The 25,432-nt window shown below is 40.2% G+C and overlaps 2 protein-coding genes across 4 annotated transcripts in view; both read left to right on the plus strand.

Annotated features, from left to right (window-relative positions):
• MCOLN3 (mucolipin TRP cation channel 3) overlaps nucleotides 1-23,053 on the plus strand; it is a 35,208-nt gene extending 12,155 nt beyond the window's left edge. For both annotated transcript variants that reach the window (XM_082408495.1, XM_082408494.1), the window contains 10 exons: nucleotides 2,832-2,985; nucleotides 4,139-4,223; nucleotides 4,300-4,396; nucleotides 10,249-10,348; nucleotides 13,648-13,760; nucleotides 13,844-13,993; nucleotides 17,524-17,625; nucleotides 17,734-17,856; nucleotides 18,750-18,956; nucleotides 20,441-23,053. In XM_082408495.1, coding sequence (XP_082264621.1) covers nucleotides 2,832-2,985; nucleotides 4,139-4,223; nucleotides 4,300-4,396; nucleotides 10,249-10,348; nucleotides 13,648-13,760; nucleotides 13,844-13,993; nucleotides 17,524-17,625; nucleotides 17,734-17,856; nucleotides 18,750-18,956; nucleotides 20,441-20,575 — 1,266 coding nt within the window. In that variant the 3' untranslated portion in view covers nucleotides 20,576-23,053. The remainder of the gene's footprint in view (nucleotides 1-2,831; nucleotides 2,986-4,138; nucleotides 4,224-4,299; nucleotides 4,397-10,248; nucleotides 10,349-13,647; nucleotides 13,761-13,843; nucleotides 13,994-17,523; nucleotides 17,626-17,733; nucleotides 17,857-18,749; nucleotides 18,957-20,440) is intronic.
• Nucleotides 23,054-23,138: 85 nt separating this feature from the next.
• The window catches only part of MCOLN2 (mucolipin TRP cation channel 2), a 64,803-nt gene continuing 62,509 nt past the window's right edge, over nucleotides 23,139-25,432 (plus strand). Inside the window, exon 1 of one of the 2 annotated variants that reach the window (XM_082408520.1) lies at nucleotides 23,139-24,524. Coding sequence is in view for 1 of the 2 variants with exons in the window: in XM_082408518.1 (XP_082264644.1) it covers nucleotides 25,250-25,326 (77 nt within the window). In the remaining variant the exon portion in view is untranslated. Of the gene's footprint in view, nucleotides 24,525-24,612; nucleotides 25,327-25,432 lie in introns of those variants that run through there. The other variant, XM_082408518.1, reaches the window with a different exon arrangement.

Raw genomic sequence — 25,432 nt, forward strand, 5'->3', positions numbered from 1 at the left:
GTTCCAAAGAGGGTTTTTGCTGAAAAAAAAGAAAAACAACAACAAAAAACCCATGTAATGAAACATCAAAAGATTACTGCTAATCATAAAAAACAGATATCTCAAATTAATGATTTTAGTGCCTTTCTATGTATGGGAAGATACAAGAGTCTGGGCTTATGGCAGTTATTCCTTTGATATACATCTTAACTATCCAGGACCAGTAATCTGTTTTTCTCCATCCTGAATTCCCCTCAGAGCACACCCTTGATGCCACTGCAGTGGCTGAAGGCTTGATGGCAGTCAACACTTGTCGTTTATTGGAGTGGCAGGCAACACTCTGCCTACAACATCCAGCTCCTGCAGGTGCTCAGACCTCCACGAGGAGCCTTATTAAGATAGCAAGGGAGTCTGGCTGTAGCATCACTTATAACGTTAGCAAGTACCTGAAGCCCTGCACTTTGGATCTTTTGTGTCTCAAGGTCTTACAAGGTTTAAGACACAAGCTTCTAAGGTAGGAGGTTCAGATCTTTAAGTAAGTCCTGTGGGGACTGCCTCACAAGGAGCGGGTGCTCAGAAGGGCTACAGGGCCCCTTGTAGGTGTGACTGCTTCATGACCCCTGCTTGCCTTTCTGGCTTCACCTCCCGGTACACATCCCCTATTCCAGACGCACTGGTCTCCTTGGTACTTTACCGCATTCAATATCTTTTACCTCTTTTTTCATTTAATGTACTGTTTACCTCTTAGTCCCCGACACCCCAATGTAAAACTACCAATTTGGCTCAGAGTAGCTTTATAAAGACTTAAGACACTTATTTCCTTGTATGGAAAACAAACAGCTCAAAACTGAATATCTCCAGCATTATACTATTTCCCCCTATATGTAGGACATAATGTTATTTAATGATTTATGCAGCTTAATTATATCACTGTAGATTTCTGGCTCGTTTTCCCAATCCCAATGCTAGCAGAAAGGTTGGTGCCATAATCACAAGTCCTATCCTAGCAACTTACCATCTTGGTGTGCATAGATTAGCTCTAGTGAACAAAGATCCACTATCACAGCGGTCCCTAACCTTTTTGGCACCAAGGACCGGTTTCTTGGAAAACAGTTTTTCTACGGACCGGTGGCGTTGGGGATGGTTCAGGCAGTAATGTGAGCGATGGGGAGCGGCAGATGAAGCTTTGCTTGCTTGCTGCTCACCTCCTGCTGTGCAGCCTGATTCCTAACAGGTTGCGGACCGGGGGTTGGGGACCCCTGCACTATCACGTGATAGTGATTTTCACCTCACTGTTAATTTGACTCTGTGTCTCATACTGTTACCTGAAAACTGGGTTTGCCTCTTGGTGGATGTCACGCCAAAAGACACAACCAAGCCAAAGGTCAGGAGAAGGAAGGCTTTATTACTTGCAGCAAGTAAGGAGAACACCAGGGATCTTTCCCAAAGCAGTGTCTCCTCAAACAGCAAAATTGGGGAAGTTTTAAGCTAAGGGTACATGTATAATCATGAAGGGGCTTGGGCGGTCAATAGAGTCCAAGTTTTAGTTGATTGAAGTCATGAGGGTCAGAAAAGGTCAACATCATCATCCCTTAGACTTCAGTTGACCTGGCAGTCAAGTGTTTTGGCCTAATCTTTACCATTGAAACAGAACTGGGAATCTTTACAATTGATGTATTATCTTTGCTGTTGTTACTTCTCTTGCCTGTTTCTGCATTCTATTGTTCCCTTAATATTATTAATTACTGAGACCTGTTCAAGGACCAGCATTAGATCACAAAAAGGCTTAGGCCAAAAATGGCTTCTCTTATGTCAAGAAAGCCATGCCTGTTCTCTTTCTCCAGGGACCTCCCCTACCCTATCTGCTTACAGTATTGTTCTAAGTGCTGGGGTTAGAGCAGTGGACTTGATAAATTCCTTGCCCTGTGGAACTTACATTCTAATGGAGGAGATGGATTTTAAACAGGTTTAGCCGAAATCAGTTGATTTCCAACAGTGATGAGTGCTATGAAAAAAAAAAAAATTAAATGGCATAAAATATTAACAATGGACTCAGGATGGTCAGAAAAGGCCTCTCTGGGGACTTGAAGTCTGGGGAAGAATATTTCAGGCTGAAGGAGTGGCAACAGTGAAGGCCCTAGAAGCTAGAAAACATTTAGTATGTTTAAGGCAAGTGTGCAAAGGAGTAAAGGAAGGGGCAGGGATAGGGCTATAGGTCTCTCAGGGCTTAATAGGCCCTGGAAAAGAGCTTTGAAGTTTATTCTGAGAGACAGGAAGCCATGGGAGGGCTTTCAGTAAGAGAAAATTGCTATAAAAGTGACCAAGCTGTTTTCTTTCAAAGATAAAGATTTTAAAAATACATTATTTTTAGACAAAGTTTTGCTGGTTACCCTGCAACAATTTTATCCCACTTCCTATATTATAGTAAAGCAGAACTCTGACTTTATAGGAAATAGTTCAAAGATAAATAAAATTTATATTCACATTAAATGTAAAAGTCAGTTCCTAAACATAGTTATTTAAAGGCAGAAAGAACCTGAGAATTTATTTAAGGTTAAATTAAGCCTTTAATTTTGCAGATAAGAAAGCAGCAGCTCATAAAGTCTATGACTTGCTCAAGGTCACAGAAATGAGACTTGAACCCAGAACTCTAATTAATTCAAGAGTGCGCTTTGCCCTCTGCGGTCCTGGTGCACAGTAACATGTTAATCACTCTGCATATTAGCGTGCAAGTCTCCACATGGACAGGAGGTGGGAACCTGCCATTTCAAAGGCAGGGGGGGAGGGGAATCGTGGCTTCACTTCCACCTGGCTGGGTGTTCCCCTTCTTCTGTTTCTCTTTTTGGTTGAAGTACTTGCAGCTACGCAACGTCTCAGTTGGGAATCACGCTTACGAGAACAAGGGCACGGAGCAGTCAGCCATGGCAATCTGTCAGCACTTCTACAAGCAAGGAAACATCTGTCCCGGAAATGATACCTTTGACATTGATCCAGAAATTGAAACTGGTGATGTTCTTCTATAAGCTAGAACTTCCATTTTTAACTCCTTGATTTATACTTATTTATAAATCAATTTATACTTATTTATACTAATTTCATCTCTGAAAACATTGATTTGGCCTGTGCTATTAGGTCATAGTAAGAACCTTTTCAGAGTTGTGTCAGGTACTTCACTATAACTCATGATTCTTAAAACAAACGAACAAACAAACAAAAAACTCCACAAAAACCAACAAGGCAAGTTTATTATTATCCTCATTTTATAGAAGACTGAAGTGTGGCTCAGAAGGTTAAGTGATCTGCTCATGATGGAGCTATTAAGAGGCAGTGCTGAAATTTGACCCAGGCCATGCCCTTAGCCACTTTTTTCCACAGCCTCTCTGCTGGATAAGCCAGTAAAATAGACAGATATTGTCCTTATAAAACAGTATGCTTGCAAATTCTTGATGTATATAAAACTCTCTCTGCTCAAGAGCACTTCACTATTCAGTGTCTTTGGGGTAGGCTGGGCCTGGGGGGACGGGCAGGGAATGAAAACCAGAACTTAGAATAGCACAGCTTATTCTTATTAGCAAAGTTCTATTTGCAGTTTGTATCTAAAACATTAGCTTAGGTCATCGAGTCAAAAAGTAAGTACTTTTAACAATAGCCACTGGGACTTTTTCTTTGAGAAGAATAGTAAAGGATTATAGTACTGACTAGTGAAAACCTTCTAATATGCTATCTTCCTTTTTTAAAACAGTGTTTATTGAGGAAAAATTGGCAACACATAATATTTTTTTAAAAAGATCCTTTAAACATAGAAAACTTTATCTTAGACGCTACAGATGCTTCAAACCTATGCTTAGGATACAAAAAGGAAGAAGGGCCTCAACGTTTAGGCTTAAAAAGACAGAAAGGAAGATGGCATTCTATAGAAGACTAATGAGATAGAGTTCAGATCTTTCTCTACCCCCATCCATTCCAGAAATGTTATAGTCACGTATTAAAAACAAATAAGTCACTGTAACCATGTGGTATGGATGTTTAGCTTTAAAAATCTTAATTTACAAAAATACCAGAATCTGAACATCTAGTTTTAAACATATGATCCTTTCAAGATGCAGTTTTCTATATTTATTTTAGGCGCTATATTACGGTTTGTTCCTTTCTATGGCAGAATGTTTCTTTGTGGAGCCAGATGAACCTTTTCACGTTGGAACACTAGAAGAAAATAAACTCAACTTAATGCTGGACTTTCACAGGTGAGGGAACAGATGGGAGTGTAGCTCATGTTTGTGTGTATATGTTTTCACTGCACTGAAGTCTCCTGTCTTCTAGACTCATAACAGTGGAGCTGCAGTTTAAATTGAAGGCCATTAATCTGCAGACTATTCGTCATCACGAGCTCCCGGACTGTTACGACTTTACTCTGACTGTAAGTGTGGGCTGGGCTGAATTTGATTCCTATCTGGAGAAAAATAGTTTTATCTAGTTACAGGTTTATTTACTTGTATTAAGGGGTGATCAAATGTATAGGATGTTCCCATCCCACTTGGATGTGCACAGGGGAAGCACTGGTTCAGCTAGCTCTATTTTGTTATGAAGTAGTCCCTTCTTATCTGCGGTTTTGCTTTCTGAGGTAAGTTACCCTAGGTCAACCTCGGTCTGAAAATATGAAGTGGAAAACGCCAGAAATAAATTTTAAATTGCGTGTCATTCTGAGTAGCGTAATGAAAAATTTCTGACCCTCCTCAGATATGAATCATCCTTTGGTCCAGTGTATCCCACCCGTTAGTCACTTAGTAGCCGTCTCAGTTATCAGATCAGTTGTCCCAGTATCACAGTGCTTGTGTTCAAGTAACCCTTATTTTACTCAATAATGGCCCCAAAGGGCAAGAGTAGTGATGCTGGCAATTCTGATATGCTAAAAAATTCCTTTAAGGGAAAAAGTGAAAGCTCTCAACTTAATAAGGAAAGAAAAAAAAAATGTATGCTAAGGTTGCTAAATCTACAGGAAGAAGAAATCTTCTATCCATGACATTGTGAAGACGGAAAAAGAAATCCATGCTAGTTTTGCTGTTGCACCCCAAACTGCAAAAATTATGTCCAAAGTGTGTGATAAGTGCGTAGTTAAGATGGAAAAAGGCATTTAATTTGTACAAGATATTTTGAGAGAGAGAGAGACCACATTCACATAACTTTTATTATAGTATATGTTATAATTGTTCTGTTTTATCATTAGTTATTGTTGTTACTCTCTTACTGTGCCTAGTTTATAAATTAAACTTTATCATAGGTATGTATGTATAGGAAAAAAACATTGTATATAAGGATTGGTATTATCTGCGGTTTCAGGCATCCACTAGGGGTCTTGGAATATATCCCCTATGGATAAGGGGTAGCTACTGTACTAACCTGTTTACTTGTTAATTATCTGTCTTCTGCACCTCAGTGTAAGTTCTCCGAGGGCAGGGACCTTGTCTTGTTCACTGTTGTGTCTTTTTTTTTTTTTTTTTGATTGACCAAATTTTTTTATTGTGTCAGTGGTGTCAAAACATATCAAATTTTACATTTTAAATAAGTGATTTATTGTATGTCTATTATATCTCAATAAAGCTGCTAAAAATGAGTTGATCAAACCCGACAAAAACCGTAAGCAGGTCCTGAATATGACCTTCCTATATACAAAGCTAAAGTCACCCCATTTTCTGACTCTCAAAATAGTCTCCAGCCTAATTCACAGCTCTGAAAGTCACTGCTGTGTCTTTAGTACCAAGAACAGTGCCTGGCACAGAGTAGGTGTTCAAATACAAAAGGAACAGAGGTTTGTAGGCTCTGTATGGTCAGCTCTCAGCAGTCGATGGCAGTCTGCTTAAGGTCATTGCCAAGGGTTCTTGCTACCGAGTTTCCTCACTGTGGATGTTTGTAGCCTTTGGGTTTTGCTCACACTGCCTCCCTTGTGCTGCCTCTAATGCTCTGGTTAGCTTCCTCGCCTTCAGCCTACCCTATCACATCTATGTTCTCTGTCTTCCAGTTGCAAATGGAGCTTTTGATGCTCTCTAGGCAGCACAAGATGCCCCTCATGTGAGTTCATCACTTCACGAGGATCAGAGTCAGTAGGAACACAATGCTGTATCGGCATATGCAGGACAGCATTTGATCACAGCTTGCCTTCATGTGGCCCAAATTTCTATTACTTCAGCAGTAGTTGGTATCAAAAGTTATGTCCACGATACTCAACTAATTGGCTGTAAGAAATCAAGTTTTCAGAAATTGAGGTTAAAAATATTTTCAGAATATAGGATAATGTAATAATTATGCATATTATTTAATAAGAAAAAGCACTAATTCTATAAGACTGTTTTTATTTGGGCTACAGATTTTGATCTTAATATTAACCAGCATGTTATGAATTTTCATAATTACTTGATTTTTTAAAAATTGAGCTATTATACACAGCCTTCTCCTCTCTCTGTATCTCTGTCTGTCTGTCTGTCTGCCTCTCTCTTTCTCTCTGTCTCTCATGGAAAATGATACTTTTCAGAAGTCTTATAATCCTTAAAGGCTTTGGTCAACTGACAGCTCCTTCATGGACCCTTTTGTGATTCCTCAGTTAGCAATACATTCTGTGTTCTGAACTCCCAGATTTTGTTTTCATTTTTGTATTTTGTATGTCTTACCACCTTCTCCTTTGTTTTAGGATTTTGTAGGTCTTTATCATCAACTCTACTAGACTGAAAGCTCCCTTAAGGCAGGAACAATTTTATCTTTTCATCTCTCAGAGAACATAGTAGATGGCTCAAATATTTGTTGATTGAGTAAACAAAACACTAGATCCTTTGTCATGACTCACTACATCAGTAAAAGCAACTCGGCCTTAAACCACATGCAAATGTCATATTTTTGCCATTCTTGTAGAATTATCCCAAGCTATATCTGTGCAGTGTGGATTTAGCAGTGCATCTCACAGAACTGTGGTGGAACTTACATCCTATCAGGTAGTTTGATAATAAAAGCCATTAGTGCAACTTCATTGCCATAAGTAAACATGAACTGAGGTAGCATGCCTCATATAAAATGCAAGGTCTTTGGAGTCAGACAAGCCTAGATTTTTTTTTTTTTTTTAAATTTTTATTTATTTATTTTTTTACGGCTGTGTTGGGTCTTCGTTTCTGTGTGAGGGCTTTCTCTAGTTGTGGCAAGCGGGGGCCACTCTTCATCGCGGTGCACGGGCCTCTCATTATTGCGGCCTCTCCTGTTGCGGAGCACAGGCTCCAGACGCGCAGGCTCAGTAATTGTGGCTCACGGGCCTAGCCGCTCCGCAGCATGTGGGATCTTCCCAGACCAGGGCTCGAACCCGTGTCCCCTGCATTGGCAGGCAGATTCTCAACCACTGCGCCACCAGGGAAGCCCAAGCCTAGATTTTAATGTCAGCTCACCAGTAAGTAGCTATGTAACTTTAGGCAAATTACTTAATTGGTTTGAGCCTCAGTTTTCTCATTTGTAAAACAGAATTAATGCCCACCTACCTGACAAAATTGTTGTCAAGATAGAAGATAACATATATGAAGGACCTACCAAAGTATAGGGTATGTAGTAGATATTTGATTCATTCAACAGCTATTTATTAAGCCTATCCTGTGTGTGCCCAGTTGGATTTATAATGTAAAAGTAGTGCATTAGCATTCATTCATAGTAGTTTGATAAATTCTTGCATCCTGTATTTTGTAGCTCTTTATTAGGTGTATAAACATCTAGGATTCTTGTGTTCACTTGAGCTGACTCTTTTATCGTTATGAAATGGCACTCATTAACCCTAGTCATATTCTTTGCTCAAAAATTTACTTTGTCTGATGTTAATATAGCCATTCCAGCTTTCTTTTGATTAGTGTTAGTATGGCATATCTTTTCCCACCCTTTTAAACTTATTTGTGTCATATTTAAAGTGAGTTTCTTGTTAGGCAGCATATAGTTGAGTCTTGCTTTTTTTATCCAACCTAAAAATCTCTACCTTTTAATTAAGGTGCTTATTACATCATTTAAATTGCATGTGATTGTTAATATGATTTCTCTCTTTTTCTGCCTTCTTTTGGATTGAGTATTTTTTAGGATTCCATTCTATCTCATATGTTACCTTATTAACTATAACTGTTTTATTATTTTAGGGTTTCTAGTACACATATGTAACTTATTACAGCCTACCTTCAAGTGATGGTATACCACTACATGTATAGCATAAAACCCTGACAGTATATTTCCATTTCTCCCATCTTGGCCTTTGTGTTATTGTTGTCATACAGTTTACTTCCAGATATAAACTGGGAACAATACATTGTTATTATTTTCACTTTAAACAGTCAGTTATCTTTTAAAGCAACTTAAATAATAAAAAGACTTTATATTTGTCCATGTAGTTATCATTTCCAGTGCTTCATTCCTTTGTGTAGCTCCAGGTTTCCATCTGATATCATTTTCCTTCTGCATGAAGGGCTTCCTTTAACATTTCTTATAATGCAGATCTGCTGGTAATAAGTTCTTTCAGCTTCTGTATGTCTGAGAAAAGTATTTCACCTTCATTTTTTAAGGATAGTCTCACTAGGTATAGAACTCTAGTTTGACTGTTTTTTCCCCAGTACTTTAAAGATGTTGCTCTTTTACAAACTAAAAATACAAACAATACAAACTGCTGTCACTGCTAAGAAATCTGCTGTCTTCTTCATCTTTGTTCTTCTGTATGGGATGTATTTTCCCCCCTCTGGCTGCTTTAAAATTTTTCTCTTCATCTCTGATTTTAACAATTTGATTCTGATATGCCTTGATGTAGTTTTCTTCGTGTTTCTTGTATTTGGGGTTCATTGAGTATCTTGGATCTATGGGTTTATAATTTTCATTATATTTGACATTTACTCAGTGTTATTTCTTCAAATATTTTTCTGTCTCTTTCCCCCCACTCTTCAGAGATTCCAATAATATGTATATTTGGGCACTTGAAGTTGTCCCGCAGCTCTCTTTCTTTTTTTTTTTTCAGTCTTTTTTTCTCTGTTTTTCATTTTGAATAATTTTATTGCTGTGTTTTCAAATTCACCAATCTTTTTTTTTCTGTACTATCTAATCTGTTGTTAATTACACCCAGTATTTTTTCTTCTTCATTTAAAGAATTCAGCTTCTTGTAAACCTTACTTAGATGTGATTGACATTAAGCCAAAATTTATTTAATGAGCACCTATTATTTGTAAGACCCTGAGGATCTTTGTGTGGGAAAAGCATGGTTTTTCCTTGGCAAGGATTTCTGACTCTTTCAAATAATACTGAGCATCTTCCTTATGTGAGGTTGTGGGCTGGTTCCCTCAGCAGCAATGTCCTTGGTTGCTTGTCAAGGGAAGAAACTTACAGTCCAACATGAGGAGAAACAGAGTAACTAAACTTATTAAGTTTATTTGAAATCTTATATCTGAAATGGTATCTGATTACCCCACACGAAGATTTTCAATAAAACTCATTTAAATGACAGACTTTAAAAGAACTTTTCTTTTTCTTTAGGACTTGAGAGAAGAGACACCAAAAACAAAACAAAACCCCCAAACCAGACTAATTTCCTTAGCTCACCTTCTTGGTCTATGCAAGGGGAAAGTGGAAGGAGCTAGAAGGGGAAGACAATGGAAGAACTATGAAAGGTGTTCTGGCATGGCTTTGTCCCCTTTGGTGCCTGGTGTCCCAAAATGGTTATCATTGAAGCCAGACATGCTGTTGGTTCCCTGTGACCACACCTTTTGTAATACATGTGGTTCTATAGTGATGAAGAAATCTGGTCCTAGAAGGAAAATCAAAAAAGCTCCATTTGAAATGTTTCAAGACAGAAATAATGAGCATCTGTGTTAGTAAGAATTACAACAACATTAAAAATCTATCCCTAGCTGAGGCCCTGCTGGGAGGTGGAGGAAAACATACTTGTACTCGCTCTTGCTCATTGTAAGAGGGCATCTAGAGGCACTTAGAATGGGAAGGAGGGGAAATTCTTTTGTTTTATAAGTGGTTCAGGGCTTGAATACTGTCCTGGAAGCAGGATTGTAGAGACTAAATGTTCTCTTTGGAAGATCTAGTTCAACTTTCTCGGCTCACAGAGAAATAAAAAGAACTTCCCAAGGTTGAACAGAGTTAGCAACAGGTCAAAGATGAGAGTCTGGGTCTCCTGTAACTTTGGAAGAATTGTTTCCTAATTAATGCATAGAGGCAGCTTGGCTTTAAAAACTATAGGTATGTTTTTTACCCTTTTCCTGTTCTTCACAGATAACATTTGACAACAAAGCCCACAGTGGAAGAATTAAGATAAGTTTAGATAATGACATTTCCATCAGAGAATGTAAAGACTGGCATGTATCTGGATCAAGTAAGTGATGAATTTTACTAGTTTTAAATATGGTTATTAAATAATATTAAATGGTTATTAAATTACTTGTCCCAAGGATGTGTGGAACATTAAATGAAAGAACTAGACCATACCCAAGTCCCTAATTCTCTGCAAGTAGATCAATTCATTGTAGTTATCTGATATTCCAAGTAATTCCCAAGTTATTAGTAATCGAAATGACTTTTCCTGCCTTCTCTATGTGCCCTCACTGGCCCACTCCTTACCAAAAAGAAAACAAATGCTTATAATCCCTTCAGCAAAAAGAAAATCACATATACTCAAACCAATGTTTATCGAGTGCTTATTGCATAAGTATAATACTTCCACCTACATCTTCCTCACTTCAATATTTTAAAATATCTTTGAGATAGGTAACATCCCTATTTTTACAGATGAAGAAACTAAGGCTCAGTGAATGTTGGTGTGTATGGGGTCATACAGCCAGGGAGAAGTCAGGTAGGATTTGACCCTGAAGTATCCCACACCTTATAATTATCTTCTATCTAGGTCAAAAAAGATGAAATAAGGAAAGGGTGCATTGCTAGAAATATGGGCACAAACTCAGGTATAAACTGAGTATCACTGAGAATTTTGGAGCTGAACTGGATAAAACTGACTGGGAAGAATTGATCTAATTTCCTAGTCCCTTGTATTGATATGTAGTGGTGTGCTGTGCTAGACTTTAATGATTAGGTCAGAGGGTCTCGGATTCTAGTGAGCAGAAGCGTCATTCCAAGTACCTGCTAAGATGCAGTTTCTCCAGCTTCATACAAGACAGTCTGTAGGTCTGAGAGTGAGACCCAGGAATGTGCAGGGAGTCCTTATTCAGACCATACTTGTATAATAATTGCTTTAGGGTTTCCTACTAATGGATTCACGAAGTTCAGATGTAGTAATGAGATAGTATGAGTAAATAAAATAAAATAAAATTTCTTCATTCTGGTATTCTTTTCACTAATAGGTAACTTCAAATATATGACGATCTTGAATCACAAACACTTATTTCAATCACAAAGTTGTTTATTTGAAACACAAGCCTGTGTTGTCATCTGTAAACATTGTAATACTTCTCCACAAACTTGAGAATAGGGAAAATGAGAGCATATGAAGGTGCCTGGAACATAGGCTTTCTCTCAAATGTTTGTTTGTTTGTTTCTTTTTTTTTTTAAATTTATTTATTTGGTTGTGCCGGGTCTTAGTTGCAGCTCATGGGTTCCTTAGCTGTGGCATGTGAACTCCCAGTTGCGGCATGCATGTGGGATCTAGCTCCCTGACCAGGGATCGAACCCGGGCCGCTTGCATTGGGAGCGCAGAGTCCTAATCACTGTGCCACCAGGGAAGTCCCTAAATGTTTGTTTTCTTGAATTTTAAGTTTTTATGAAGTAGATTTAGTCCTTTGTGTAACAATTAGATGCCTCTTGACAAAATTACGGGATGCTTCATTTCAGAATAGTCTTGAATTCTTTCTATCAGCATAGAGCAGTACAACTTGTTAAGTAAAGACACGCTCTGTAAGACAGCATGTGACAGCCAGCCCTCTGCCCACCTCTCTTCACCTGGCTCTGCTCATGCTGGGAGGACTGATTCTCAGAATCTCTGCATGGGTGGCTCTGCCTTGTCACTCAGGTCTCAGCTAAAACCCACTGCCTCTTTGGTGAGGCCTTCCTTCATTGTGCGGTATAAGTGAAACTTTCTTTTCCCCATTCCCCCACCCAAAGCTCCCTCAGCAATGGTGGTCAAACTTTAGTGTTACCTGGAGAGCTTAGGAAAATGCAGTTTCTGATTCACTGGGTCTAGGGTAAGGCAGGAGAATGTGCATTCCTAACAAGTTCCCAAGGGATGCTAGGAGCCACTAACACCGAGTGATGGATGCTGGAGACAGACTGCAAAGGTTTGAATCCTGACTTTGCCACTTACTGGCCGTGGAACCTTGGGCAAGTTCTGTGACCTCTCTGTGCTTCAGTTCTCACCTGCAAAGTGGGATAATCACACCTACCTCGTGGGTGTTGCTGTGAGGTGCAAGTGAGTTAAAAACTATAAAATTCTTAGAACTATGCCCGGCAGGAAATGCACTCAATACATGTTAGCTATTTGGATTTACTTTCTTCATATCACTTACTCCTATCAGAAAATAATTTGTTCATTTACTTGTTTACTTTTTTCTCTTATATCGCTGGAGTAGAATAGAAGTTCTACAAGGTCAGGGGCTTTGTCTGTCTTGTTCACCCATTATACTCTCAGCATGTAGAAACACACCTGATGCTTAATAAGTATTTTATACCTAGATAAGTATATTTAAATAGGATATGCAGGAACCCTAACGGTATTAAGAACAAAAGACTACAAGCTGATAAATAAAGAACTTTGATGGATGGTTGTGATGATTTTTAAAAGAAGGACTTTTAGTCTCTTTTAAATACTCATGGAAGAATCTGTATCAGAGCCTTTTCTCTTTGTTGTCTTTGTGCAAAGAATGCTTGAATTATTTAAATTATTCTAAACATGAGTGTGAAGGATCCATATAAAACTTGAAAATGCTTCTGAAGGATGCAAAAAGAAGACTTGAATCAATTAAAAGGCACACTATGTTTTTGGACAAGTGATTCAACATGATGAATATGTCAAGTCTTCCTAAATTAATCTATAAATTCAACATGATTTCCTCCCAAAATTACCTGTAGGATTTTTATTGGAATTTGACAATTTGGTCCTGAAGAATATATGGAAAAATAACAATCAAGGCTAGCCAGCAGAAATTCTAGGAAAGAGTAATGAGAGGTATTTTTCTGAGGCATTAAAACACACAAAAACGTCAGAAAGGTAAGATATGGTACTTGAATACAAACGGCCATTTGGTACATGGTAAAGACGGCATTTCAAATCATTTGCTCTTTTAATTGGCAAAAATTAAAGAATATGGAGAAGATGTGGAGATATGTGTAGGTATGTAAACTGGCATGATCTTTTTGGAGAGCAATTTCTTAGATCTTTTTTTATAAAGATGCATATGCCTTACCCCAACAATTCCATCTTTGGGTATTCATTCACCTAAAGGATCACTTGCACCTGTGCACAAAGAAGACCTGGAGAATGGTTTGTAGTAGGGAAAACCAGATTACAATCCAAGTGTCCTTACGAATATAGTATTGTACATCTATACTGAAGTATGCAATGCAGCAGTTAAAATAAATGAGGCTAAAAATGAAAAGAAAAGAAAGAAGTATATGTCACCATATTAATGTTTCACTGCATAAGCAGGTAATCCACTTTCCTTCCAGTTCAGAAGAACACTCATTACATGATGATCTTTGACACCTTCGTTATTCTGACATGCCTGGCTTCGTTAGTCCTGTGTGTTCGATCTGTGGTGAGAGGACTTCAACTTCAGCAGGTAGGGATCACTGCTTTCTAGGAACATGATGGACATTTTGATTGATGGAGAAATTCACCGTGCCTCCCCTCTTTTCCCGAAAGGAATTTGTCAATTTTTTCCTCCTCCATTATAAGAAGGAAGTTTCTGTTTCTGATCGAATGGAATTCATCAATGGATGGTATATTATGATTATTATTAGTGACATATTAACCATTACTGGATCAATTCTGAAAATGGAAATCCAAGCTAAGGTAAAATTTTTTCCTATTTATGTCATTGTTAGTATCAGATTTGCATTAAAGGTCATTTATTTTTTCCAAAACGTTAAGAATTCGCAGAGTAAATTATTTCTTTCAAACATTATATTGAGTAAACCTGAAATAACAGTAATTTGTAAAAATCTAGTCCAGAAATCTTTTAGGCTGAGTTTTCCAAAGTGTGATTCACAGTCCTCTGCATCAGGATCATTTGGGTAGTTGGTAAATACCCCACGTTAGACCTCCTGAATGTGAACTCTGGGGGTGGGGCCTGTGAATTCTTACACACACCAAAAGTCATACACACTCCAAGGTAACTAAGGTAAAAGGTGTTTTTTGTTGTTCTTACAAGAAATACCAGAATCTTCAACAAAAAGAGTCGGCTGGGGGCAGGTGGAGGGAAGTGAGGCCAAACTACTACTGTGTGAGTCCTTGCAGTTGTTCCCTTTGTCCATTCAAATTGAGAATATTCCCATTTTCCTACTTTTCCTATTTATGTACTACAAGGTTTTCCATTTTAAGTTACGACTAATCCAGCCTGGATATCAACCCTCCCCCAAAACAAAAATCAAAAACAAAACAAAACAAAACAAAACAAAACAAAACGAATACTGTTCAAACTAATCTTGTTCAAATTTATATTTTTCTAGCCTGACTACAACTAAATATGAGTATGATCCATGTGGGGAGCCTCTTATGGTTCAGATTCCTGGGCAGAGACCCCAAATGCAATGGCTCAGTTAAGACAGGAGTTTATTTCTCCGTCACGTAATAGGGTGGATTTTACGTGCTGGCAAGTTGCTCAGCTCCACACCATCCAGGAATCCAAGTTTGTCCCATCTTTTTCTCTGCCGACCACTAAGGGCTCCCCCAGACTGCATGATTGATGCTGGGTTGCCTCACAAACAGATTGCAGCCCATGGAAGGGAAACCTGGTATGGTAGTAGGTCTCTCACAGTCTTATAACCTTGGCTCAGAATGGCAGCCTTCATTTCTGTTCAGCCCTACTGGATAGAATTTAGTCACATCTAACTGCAAGGGAGCTGGGGGAGATAGCCCAGGCATGTACCTCAGAAAGAGAGAATGGGTTTAGGAGGCCATGGAGCAGCTGTCACTATATGCCAATGTAGTATATATCATTAGAATTGATGTTTAACTTTAGGGACCAAGAAAAGAGGAGTAGGGGGAGATTTGCAGCCAATCTTTATTTTTACCGACCTCACCTACCATTAACTTCAATGAGCCCTAAATGGTGTCCAACAATCTTTCTACATTTTTCTAGGCTATTCATTCCCCCTGTCTTCTAGCTGATCATTTCATATTTCTTCTCTTTTGAAACCTGTAATACTCCCTGCCCCATCCTCACTCTCAGCTGATGACCTCACTTCCTATTTCACAAAATAATAGAAACAAAATAGGAATTCCACAAATTCCCACTTTATTTATCTACCTGCCAGCATCAGTGCCCATGTGCTTTGCTTTTTCTCTGCTACTGTAGATACATTATTTAGGTTACTATCCAAGGCCAACTCCTCCACCTCCTGCCTTTCAGATGCCGTCCCTGCTTGCTTACTCCAGGGCATGGCTCCAGCTATTCTTCCTCCTTTTCTCATGCATCCTCAGTTTCTCATTCTCTACCACGACATTTCCATCAGCATGTTGTTTTTTTTCTACTTTCTAAAAAGGCAAAATCTCAACCTATTCTCCCTCCAGCTACTTCCCCATTTCTCTGCTCCCCTTTATATAGCAAAAGACCTCAAAAGAGTATTTAATCCTGTTTTTGACTCTGCTCTTCCCATTCGCTCTTGTATCTGTTCCAGTCAGGCTGCCCTGCCACTCCAGGGCAACGTTCCAATGACCTCTCATGTTGCTACATTCAATAATCAATTATTTATCCTCATTTTGACCTATCAGCAGCTTTTACCAGTGCAAGCACGCCCTCTTTGTTGATGAACTTTTTCACTGGCTGTCACTTACCTGGTTTTCCTCCTAAATCACTGGCTGGTCTTCTGACTTTCCATTGCTGGTTCCTTCTCATCTCACCAACCTATTAAAGTGACAGTATTTCAAGGCACGATGCTTGGACACCTTCTTTTTCTGCCACTGTCTTGGTGATCTCATCCTGCCCCATTGCGTTAAATAGTGTCTATTTTCCAGTGATTTTCAAATCTATATCTCCAGCTTGGAATTATTCCCTGAACTCCAGTCTCAAATATCCAACTGTCTATTCCACATCTTCACTTGGATGTCTACCTGGCCTCACAAATTTAACATACCTGAAACAGAACTCCTGAAATCTCCACCTCCACAGTCCAAACCTGCTTCTCCATGGTCTTTCTTTTTTTTTTTTTTTAATTTTTTTTTAATTTTTTATTTTTTTAATGATATTCTTTTTGCTTACATTCTTTTTATGTATGTATGTATGTATGGCTGTGTTGGGTCTTCGTTTCTGTGCGAGGACTTTCTCTAGTTGTGGCAAGCAGGGGCCACTCTTCATCGCGGTGCGCGGGCCTCTCACTATTGCGGCCTCTCTTGTTGCTGAGCACAGTCTCCAGATGCGCAGGCTCAGTAATTGTGGCTCACGGGCCGAGTTGCTTCGTGGCATGTGGGATCTTCCCAGACCAGGGCTCGAACCCGCATCCCCTGCATTGGCAGGCAGATTCTCAACCACTGCGCCACCAGAGAAGCCCTCCATGGTTTTTCTAAGTTCAGTTAATGGCAACTCTTTTCAGTTGCTCAAGACAAAAGCCATAGCTTCATCCTCAACTTTTCTCTTTCACTAATCCCCTCTCCTCCATATCTCATCCAAGAGGAAATCCTATTTGTCTACCTTAAAAAAATCACCTCATCACCTTCACTGTTGCCAGCCTGGTCCAAGGCACCGTCAGCTCTCATCTACATTATTGCAGTAACCATCTCACTCTTCCAACAATCTGCTCCCAACATATCGCTCCTGTTCAGAGCTCTCAATCTCCCCAGTCTATTCAGAATAAAAGGTAAAGTTTTTAAGTTACACTCGTGAGGCCCTAAACTACCTGCCCCCTCACCTCTATGACTGCACACTCTCCCCCATAGCTCACTCCAGCCAGACTCACTATCTTGCGAGGCGCCCTCCTGCTTTGGGGCCTCTGCACTTACAGGTCCCTATGCCTGGAAAGCTCTTCCACAAGATTTTTGCTTGGCTTGCTCCCTCACTCCCTTCATGTCTTTACTCAAAGGCCACCTTCTCAGTGATCACTCCACCCTATCTGAAATGCAACACACAGCCTTCCCTTATCCCCTCCCCTGAATTTTCTCCTCAGCACTTACCATCAGCTAATGTACTAAGGGTTTTGCTAATTTATTTCTATCATCTCTCTCTCTCCACACTAGAATATAAGCTTCATGAGGGCAGGGAATTTTGTTTGTTCACTGCTTTGTCCTTAGCATCTAGAACAGTGCCGACTCATTGCTACTCAACAAATAATTTTTGCCCAAAATGAATTTCTGCTACATAACTGATTATTTTTTCCACTCTGTTTTAGAGTCTGACAAGTTATGATGTCTGTAGCATACTTCTTGGTACCTCTACCATGCTTGTGTGGCTAGGAGTCATCCGATACCTTGGTTTCTTTCAGAAATACAATGTAAGGAATTCCATGGTTCTCCAAGCTGCTGGTATTTCTCTTTCAAAGTTATTGCACTGCTTTGTCTAGAGGACAAAGGGATTCTAATGACCTCTCTTACTTTCCCAGCTCCTTATTCTCACCCTTCAGGCAGCGCTGCCCAATGTCATCAGGTTCTGCTGCTGTGCAGCTATGATTTATTTAGGCTATTGCTTCTGTGGATGGATTGTGCTGGGGCCTTACCATGATAAGGTACTGATAAACAACTTTTTCCCTGTTGTTATTCAGCTCTCAGAGTAGTGCCACTGGCTTGTTATCCTTTTAAAATAAGCTCCTTTCACTTTGTGACTCAGCCTTAAAATGTTGTAGGTAATGTATCTATTGCCAAGTTTTTAAATTGGTAAGGTAAGACCACCTTGAGAGGATAACTGATTCACTTGACTGCCTCAACTCCTTTTGTGGAATATGTCAGATAATTAAGTCTTTCTTACCATCAGCGAAGTCAAGCTTGCCAATTTGATTCATCGATTATATACTAGAGTGGGCTATTTAGTTAAGTCTTATTGAAATTTGACTTTATTTTAAAAAGTAGTATAGGGAGAAACTTGTAGAAATATTGAATAGTTTGTTTACCAGAGTTACAGTCTTGACTATAATGCCATCATCTTAAATGGCATGAACTTTATAATGAGAAGCATGAGTATGCATGGTTGGGACCTGTGTTTCTCACAGAAGCATTTCTCTTTCTACCAAGGTAAACGGGAGGGTAAAGCTTGACTCAGAAAAGCACTGAAGGTGCAGACAAGCTCTCCTATCTTCAGTTCGGGCTGCTCCTATTAAGAGGAGCATCTGAAGGAGCTATTTGTTCCAAGAAAAACAGTAGGCATGTACATGTTATGTACATCACAAGACAAATGCCTGGAGGAATGACTCCGTTTTCCTGGGTGTCTCCAATGTGTACATGTTATTAAACTTTTGTGTGATTTTCTCTTGTTAAAAAAAGTGCTTGTGGTTACCCCAGGTTATTTGTTTGAAGGGGTAACTTGGGATATCTAGTCCCACTATTTTTAATATGGTGTCATGATCAAAGTCTCCAATGGGAAGGAACATGAAGTAAAGGGAACTTTTCTTTTTTGTTTTTCCAGTTCCGTTCTCTGAACATGGTCTCTGAGTGCCTTTTCTCGCTGATAAATGGAGATGATATGTTTGCCACATTTGCAAAAATGCAGCAAAAGAGTTACTTGGTCTGGCTCTTCAGCAGGATTTACCTCTACTCATTCATCAGCCTCTTTATATACATGATTTTAAGTCTCTTTATTGCACTGATCACTGATACGTATGAAACAATTAAGGTAGGTTCATCAAGAACAATGAGGAGCAGCATTTTCCTAGAACTTGTAGAGTGGCAATAAAATATAGTACCTGAGGGGGAGGGGATCAATGGAATGGTAATTTCTTCAGGGTAGAGAAGAAGGATCTCAATTTTAGATACTAAAAACAGAAATGAAAGAGAAATAGAACTTCTAAAATGTTGAAAGTTTTGTCTCTGAGTAATTGTGCTTTTTCAGACAGGGTTTCAAATCGTTTATTAGAATTATAAGGATCAGTAGATACTGAGTGAGTGAAACGGACAGTCAAAATTTTGTGGGAGCTTTTAAAATCCACTTTTCATAAAGAAAAATTGACCTCTTCATTTGGAATGAACCCCTGCGTGGGACTACCACAGAGGCCTGGTCTCCAGAACAGTCAAGGGATTAATATGTCAAGTGTGAACCATGTGTGTGTTACACAGTCAGGAACATGATTTGAAAAGCTGTTATCATTCATATTGTCACTCCACATTGAATATTTAAAAATCAGTTTGAGCCCTTTGAAATATGGAAAGGCAGAATAAATATCCATATGTATTTAAATTTCTAATAACTTGATACTGTTAGGCATACTATTGGCATAGACACTTCCACTTGGGGACTTTTCTTTCTGAGCATGAGAGGGGTAATGAAACATGATGCCATGCGAATGGATAAGGAGAAAGGCCATCAGGAGTTGATGGATTATGAATTGATAATTACAAATACCTTGCTCACGAAGCCAGGGTTCTGACTTCATTCTTACCAAATCAGATGTCAGGAACCGACTGTCCTCAATACTTGCTTGGCAGACTTGCTTAGAGTCACCAAGGAGACTGGGAAAGAATGTAGTTGTACCTGTCCAAATCCCTTCCCATGGTGCTCTAAAATTTCACTACCTTCAACTCTGCATGCAGAGAGCTATATATTTATATTATTCGAGGGTGACATCTGAGGTCTCAAAGAATAACATGAGTTGACAGCTCTGGATGACACAAGCCTAGACTCGTAGTTTAGATGTTAACCTTCTTCCATGGTCTCAGAGCACTTGTCAAATGGGCGAGTCCTTTCTGATCCTTGCTGGTCGGGGCCCATTCTAGAGATCTTAGACCCCCAAACTGATATAAATATTAGGCCTTTAAATAAATCTGTCTGTCTGGAAGAGAGACTCCAAAAGGGTGTGCAGGCTGGATTTTACCTGGAAGGAGCTCTCAGATTCAGATTCAACATGCCCATTTTGGGTGGAATCAGACCCACAAAAGAGAGCCCAGGAGGGCACTGCAGAATCCTAGACCCACTTTTCCTTAGCCAAACCTAAGACTGGCTATAGAGGCTACATCCCCATGAAAATACTTGGAAGCGGGTAAACTATCCCTTTAGAAAAATCCCCACCTCTGTAGCCAAATGATCCACTTTGAATTTGAAATAAAGCTGTTTTCAAGGGACTTATTAATGAAAACTTTTTTTTTTTTTATTCTTCTCTATAGCATTACCAACAAGATGGCTTCCCTGAGACTGAGCTTCGTATATTTATATCAGAGTGCAAAGATCTGCCCAATTCTGGAAAGTACAGATTAGAAGAAGACCCTCCAGTATCTATATTCTGCTGTTGTAAAAAGTAGCTATTAGGCTAATCTATGCCCTGGAGGGAACTATAATGTGTAGCTGAGTTGGGAGACAAAATGGATATTTTAAGATCAGATGTAGTATGTTTGAAGACTATTATTTTGAGCAAATTGATGGCTATAATTCATCAAGAACTGTGTTTATATTTTAAAGCAATATTTAATGTCTTTGCAGCTTTATGCTGGGCTTATATTTTTTTAAAACCTAACTTTGATGAGGGAAACTGTTGGATTCTTGTCCTGTTTATTTTGCCATAGCTTTAGAATGTGTTTTCCATACCCTTCTCTACTCTTGCTTCCAGTTATTCGGACTGTGCTGTGTCATCAGTGGAAACAATGCCTGATCTGACCTCAGACAACTCACCAACCCTGGCCTGGACCATTCTCAGGGGCTGTCCTTGAGAGAGAGGATGATTGCTGTATATCCAGTAATCATTGCATTTTAAAATCTCTTAAAGGAAAGAATAAGAAAGAAAAAACCATCACCAGCTAACAGTCTCGTATTTGGCTGTGAAGGACAACTGTTATTTGATACTGCTTTTAGTTCTGGAGAAGATCAGGTTTTTTAGTATAAGTTTTCTCTTTTCCTTTAGTGTTAAAGGACAAAGTTGAAAGAGTATTCTGTACATCTATGAAAATTAAACTGCATACTAAATGCATATTTGATCACACAAGGATTGTCTTATTAGTACTTGCACAGCCTTGTGAAAAGTGCATGATGTGCTGTGCCCCTCCTAGGCACATTCAGTCTCACAGAAAAGGGTAGCATTTTTTTCCTCCACATAAACTTCACTGTGAATATTGTTCTTGTCTGCCTATCCCAGAAAATTGTTGCATTTTTACTATTAGCCTGTCTCATGTTTTCTAGACTACTTTAAAAAATCCCCTTTGACATTGTAAATCAGTGAAAGTTTTATATGAAGGCAACCTGCTAGAGAAATTCAAGAAAAAGGTTTGTAAATTTAAACTTCCATGTTAGAGTACATTATTGAGCAAAAGATTCTTCTGTTATTTGGTTATTGGTCATTATAAATGTGAATCAGGGTACAGAACTTTTTGTACTGTCATATACAGAACAGAACATAGACATTTGAAAGGAACAAAGCACAGCACAAAACAATGAGTATTACCGCCCAGTGAGAAATGAGCCAGGATCTTTGCCATAAACAAATGATTTTTTTTTTTAATTTTTATTTATTTATTTATTTATTTTTGGCTGTGTTGGGTCGTCGTTTCTGTGCGAGGGCTTTCTCTAGTTGTGGCAAGTGGGGGCCACTCTTCATCGCGGTGCGCGGGCCTCTCACTATCGCGGCCTCTCTTGTTGCGGAGCACAGGCTCCAGACGCGCAGGCTCAGTAATTGTGGCTCACGGACCCAGCTGCTCCGCGGCATGTGGGATCTTCCCAGAACAGGGCTCGAACCCGTGTCCCCTGCATTGGCAGGCAGATTCTCAACCACTGCGCCACCAGGGAAGCCCAACAAATGATTTTTTGAAAGTGAAAAACATAATACCTATTGTGAATTAATTTACTAATTTAGAATTGTTAGATTTGGTGCCTAGAAACTATAATTCATATCTTAGTATGTGTGATGTTCACAACTTTCAACGATCTGACTTCAACTATCCTTAAGTCTCATACTCCTCCCCTCTTCCCCATCCCCAATTCCCTCAAACATGCAGGTTAAATATTTCCTAGAGCCTTGCTATTTAAAGAGTGGTGCGTGGACCAGCAGTATCGGCAACATCTTCTAGTTAGAAATGCAAGCCCTCAAGCCCCATTCCAGACCCACTGAAGCAGAGTCCATTTCAATACCATCCCCTGGCGTTTCATTTGCACATTAAAATCTGAGATACTTGGAGCTGCCTTTTACAACTATTTCTCCCTCTATAGTGTTTTATAAGAACTTACCTACGGTTTATTTTTTAAATGATACTTTTATGTCTATCAATAATATATGCATCACTAATTACAGTTATTTATGTACACGTATCTCTTCTCTACTTTGTGAAACTAATTGTAGATTATTACACATGTGAAACTGTTTACAGAAACTGCTCCAAATTAGGAGAGCTACTGAAGTAGCAGTGGTTAGCAGTGGTAGCAGTGGTTAGTCATGTCTTAGCAGTGTAGTGGTGTGGTGAGAATAAAGGTTTAGGAGACTGAAAGATTGAATAAAAATCTAGGACCTACTACATATTCTATGGATGACCTCAGGGAAGTAACTTAAACCTCTCTGAACCCATGTCCTCATTTGGATAGGGAGATGACAGTACACAGAACGCTGAGCATTCAGCGAGATAACGTATAAATCAACCTTGGTACCTAGTGGGGCTCAGGGTTTCTTCTGGCCCCTTTGAAGCACAGGGCCCTTGTACGTGGTAAATGTTCTTAATAAATGCAACGTTAACAATGGATTTTCCTTTTAACTACCCACTGGTAAGTTAGTCAGTAGAATTGCCCTGACTTTAGAAAACACTTATTTATTTATTTATTTTTTTTTTAAATTTCATTGTTTACCCTAAATTTCACATTATTATCTTCGGCACTATTATTATTTTAATTAATTAATTAATTTATTTATTTTTGGCTGTGTTGGGTCTTTGTTTCTGTGCGAGGGCTTTCTCCAGTTGTGGCAAGTGGGGACCACTCTTCATCGCGGTGCGCGGGCCTCTCATTATCGCGGCCTCTCTTGTTGCGGAGCACAGGCTCCAGACGCGCAGGCTCAGTAGTTGTGGCTCACGGGCCTAGTTGCTCCGCGGCATGTGGGATCTTCCCAGACCAGGGCTCGAACCCGTGTCCCCTGCACTGGCAGGCAGATTCCCAACCACTGCGCCACCAGGGAAGCCCTAGAAAACACTTATAACGAGAAGTTTGCTGATACAAAAAGATGATATCCCAGTTTACAATCACCTTCTAAAGGGACTGTGGTCCCTAGTGGAGTCCTAGTATTTTGAAGTTAAGGGTTGTCCCTTCATAGTGGCTTTCCTTTGAATTAAAAAGGCTTAAGAATTCTTTAGCATAAAAATTGTAAATGGCCCCAATGCAGGGGGCCAGGGTTTGATTGTTGGTTGGGGAACTAGATCCCGCATGCATGCAACTAAGAAGTCCACATGCCGCAACTAAAAAGATCCCGCATGTGGCAACGAAGACCCAGCACAGCCAAAATAAATAAATTAATTTAAAAAAATCTTTAAAAAAAAAAAAAAGAAAAGAAAAAAATGTTGCCTGCCATTTCAGTTTAACAAGGATCAAGCCATTAGCCACTACAGTCACCCATGGACAGTGCACCCTGAGGGGAATTCAGGATGGAGACAAATAGGGAGCATTCTGGGCTTTGTATACACCTAGATAGTTAAGATGCATATCTAAGGGAAAATTTCAGTGACCCCAGATTCTTCTCATACATAGAAAAGCACTAAAATCATTAACTTGAGATGTCTGTTCTTTGTGATTAGCCGTACTCTTTGGATGTTCAAGGACGTGTTTTTGTTTTGTTTTTTCCCACAGCAAAAAAATTCAGGCATATCCTGTCTCCTCCCTTACCTCGCATCAGCTCCTTAGAGCTATCTGATGGACTGTTTCCGGGGCTATAGTCCTCAGTAAGGTCCTTGAATAAAACTTAACTCACAACTTTTGAGTCGTGTGTTTGTCTTTCAGTGGACAGGGGGGTCAGTTATGTATGCTTTTATATGCCTTATGTATTTCCAACTGCTTCTACCTGGAGATGCATACTAAAATAATTACCTGGCAGAATATTCTTTGCCCTTGTTAAACCCAGAGACCTCTTAAACATTTGCTGATTCAAACAGCCTGGAACTCGTGGACTTTGCTGCTGCTGCTGCTGCTGCTGCTGCCACCAATAGGAATAGGGCTCCCTGGAAAAGAGGCTATTGGCTCGTCGGAACTTCCAAGTCAACATCATCCACAGCTGAAAGTGGCATTTGGGTAACTGACCGCGACCCTCATCTCTAAGATTCATGTCCCGTTTCCAACAGGCGTCTCCCTTTGAAGCTCCGGGAGGGAAGAGCAGCAGTGGCTGCAGACCAGCACGTGGGCTTACCGAGTCCCAAGGCTCGGGTCTTGCAGGTCTGCGCCGTCCCTCTGTGCCCGCCCCGGCCACGTGGACGCTCACTCCCCGCGCAGGAGGCCCGCCCCAGCTTCCCCGCGCGAGCTAACAGCGATTCGTTTCTCTTTCCCTTGTGCGCCCGTAGCACTTTTAACATCTCCGAAGCATGACCCTTGTCACAGAGTTTTGTGATCGTGCACTTCAGAATACAAACACGTCAAAATGAATGAACTTTTCATTTAACGTGAAGTCCTGGAGGGAAAGGATCTGGTCTTTCTCATCTCGGTGCCCACAGTACTCAGCCCTGGGCTTGGCATTCAGTGAATATGGCCTATGTCTTGAACGCATCAAAATACAAATGACTTTTAAAATGGGCAAAGGAATGGATGTAGGAAACAAGAATGCCGAAATCAAGGAAAGAATGTAGAGTCAGGAGCCCCGCAGGGCAGGGAGTGCACAGCCCGGCCGCCCGGGGGCGGTGTGGAGGGCGCACCGGCAGCCCAGCTTTCCACCGCGTGGGCCCCTTTTGAAGGCGCTTCTCCCCGGCCCTACCGCCCGGCCGCCACCCAGGAGGCCTCCTTTCCCCGTCGCTCCGGGCAGCACCATGGCTCGTGGCGTGGAGGCGCTGGACCTGCCGGTGTGGAGCAGAGCCTCAGGTCCGTCCCGGCGGCCTCAGTGCAGGTCAGTACTCCAGGGGCGATCGCCGTGGGGCCCCCCCTCCATCCCACGGCCGTTCCTCGGGCGCCCACCGCCACCCCCTCCCCGGGCTGCTTTCCTCCACGGGTCT

This window comes from Balaenoptera borealis (assembly GCF_965194805.1).
Source record: "Balaenoptera borealis genome assembly, chromosome: 1".
Lineage (NCBI taxonomy): Eukaryota > Metazoa > Chordata > Mammalia > Artiodactyla > Balaenopteridae > Balaenoptera > Balaenoptera borealis.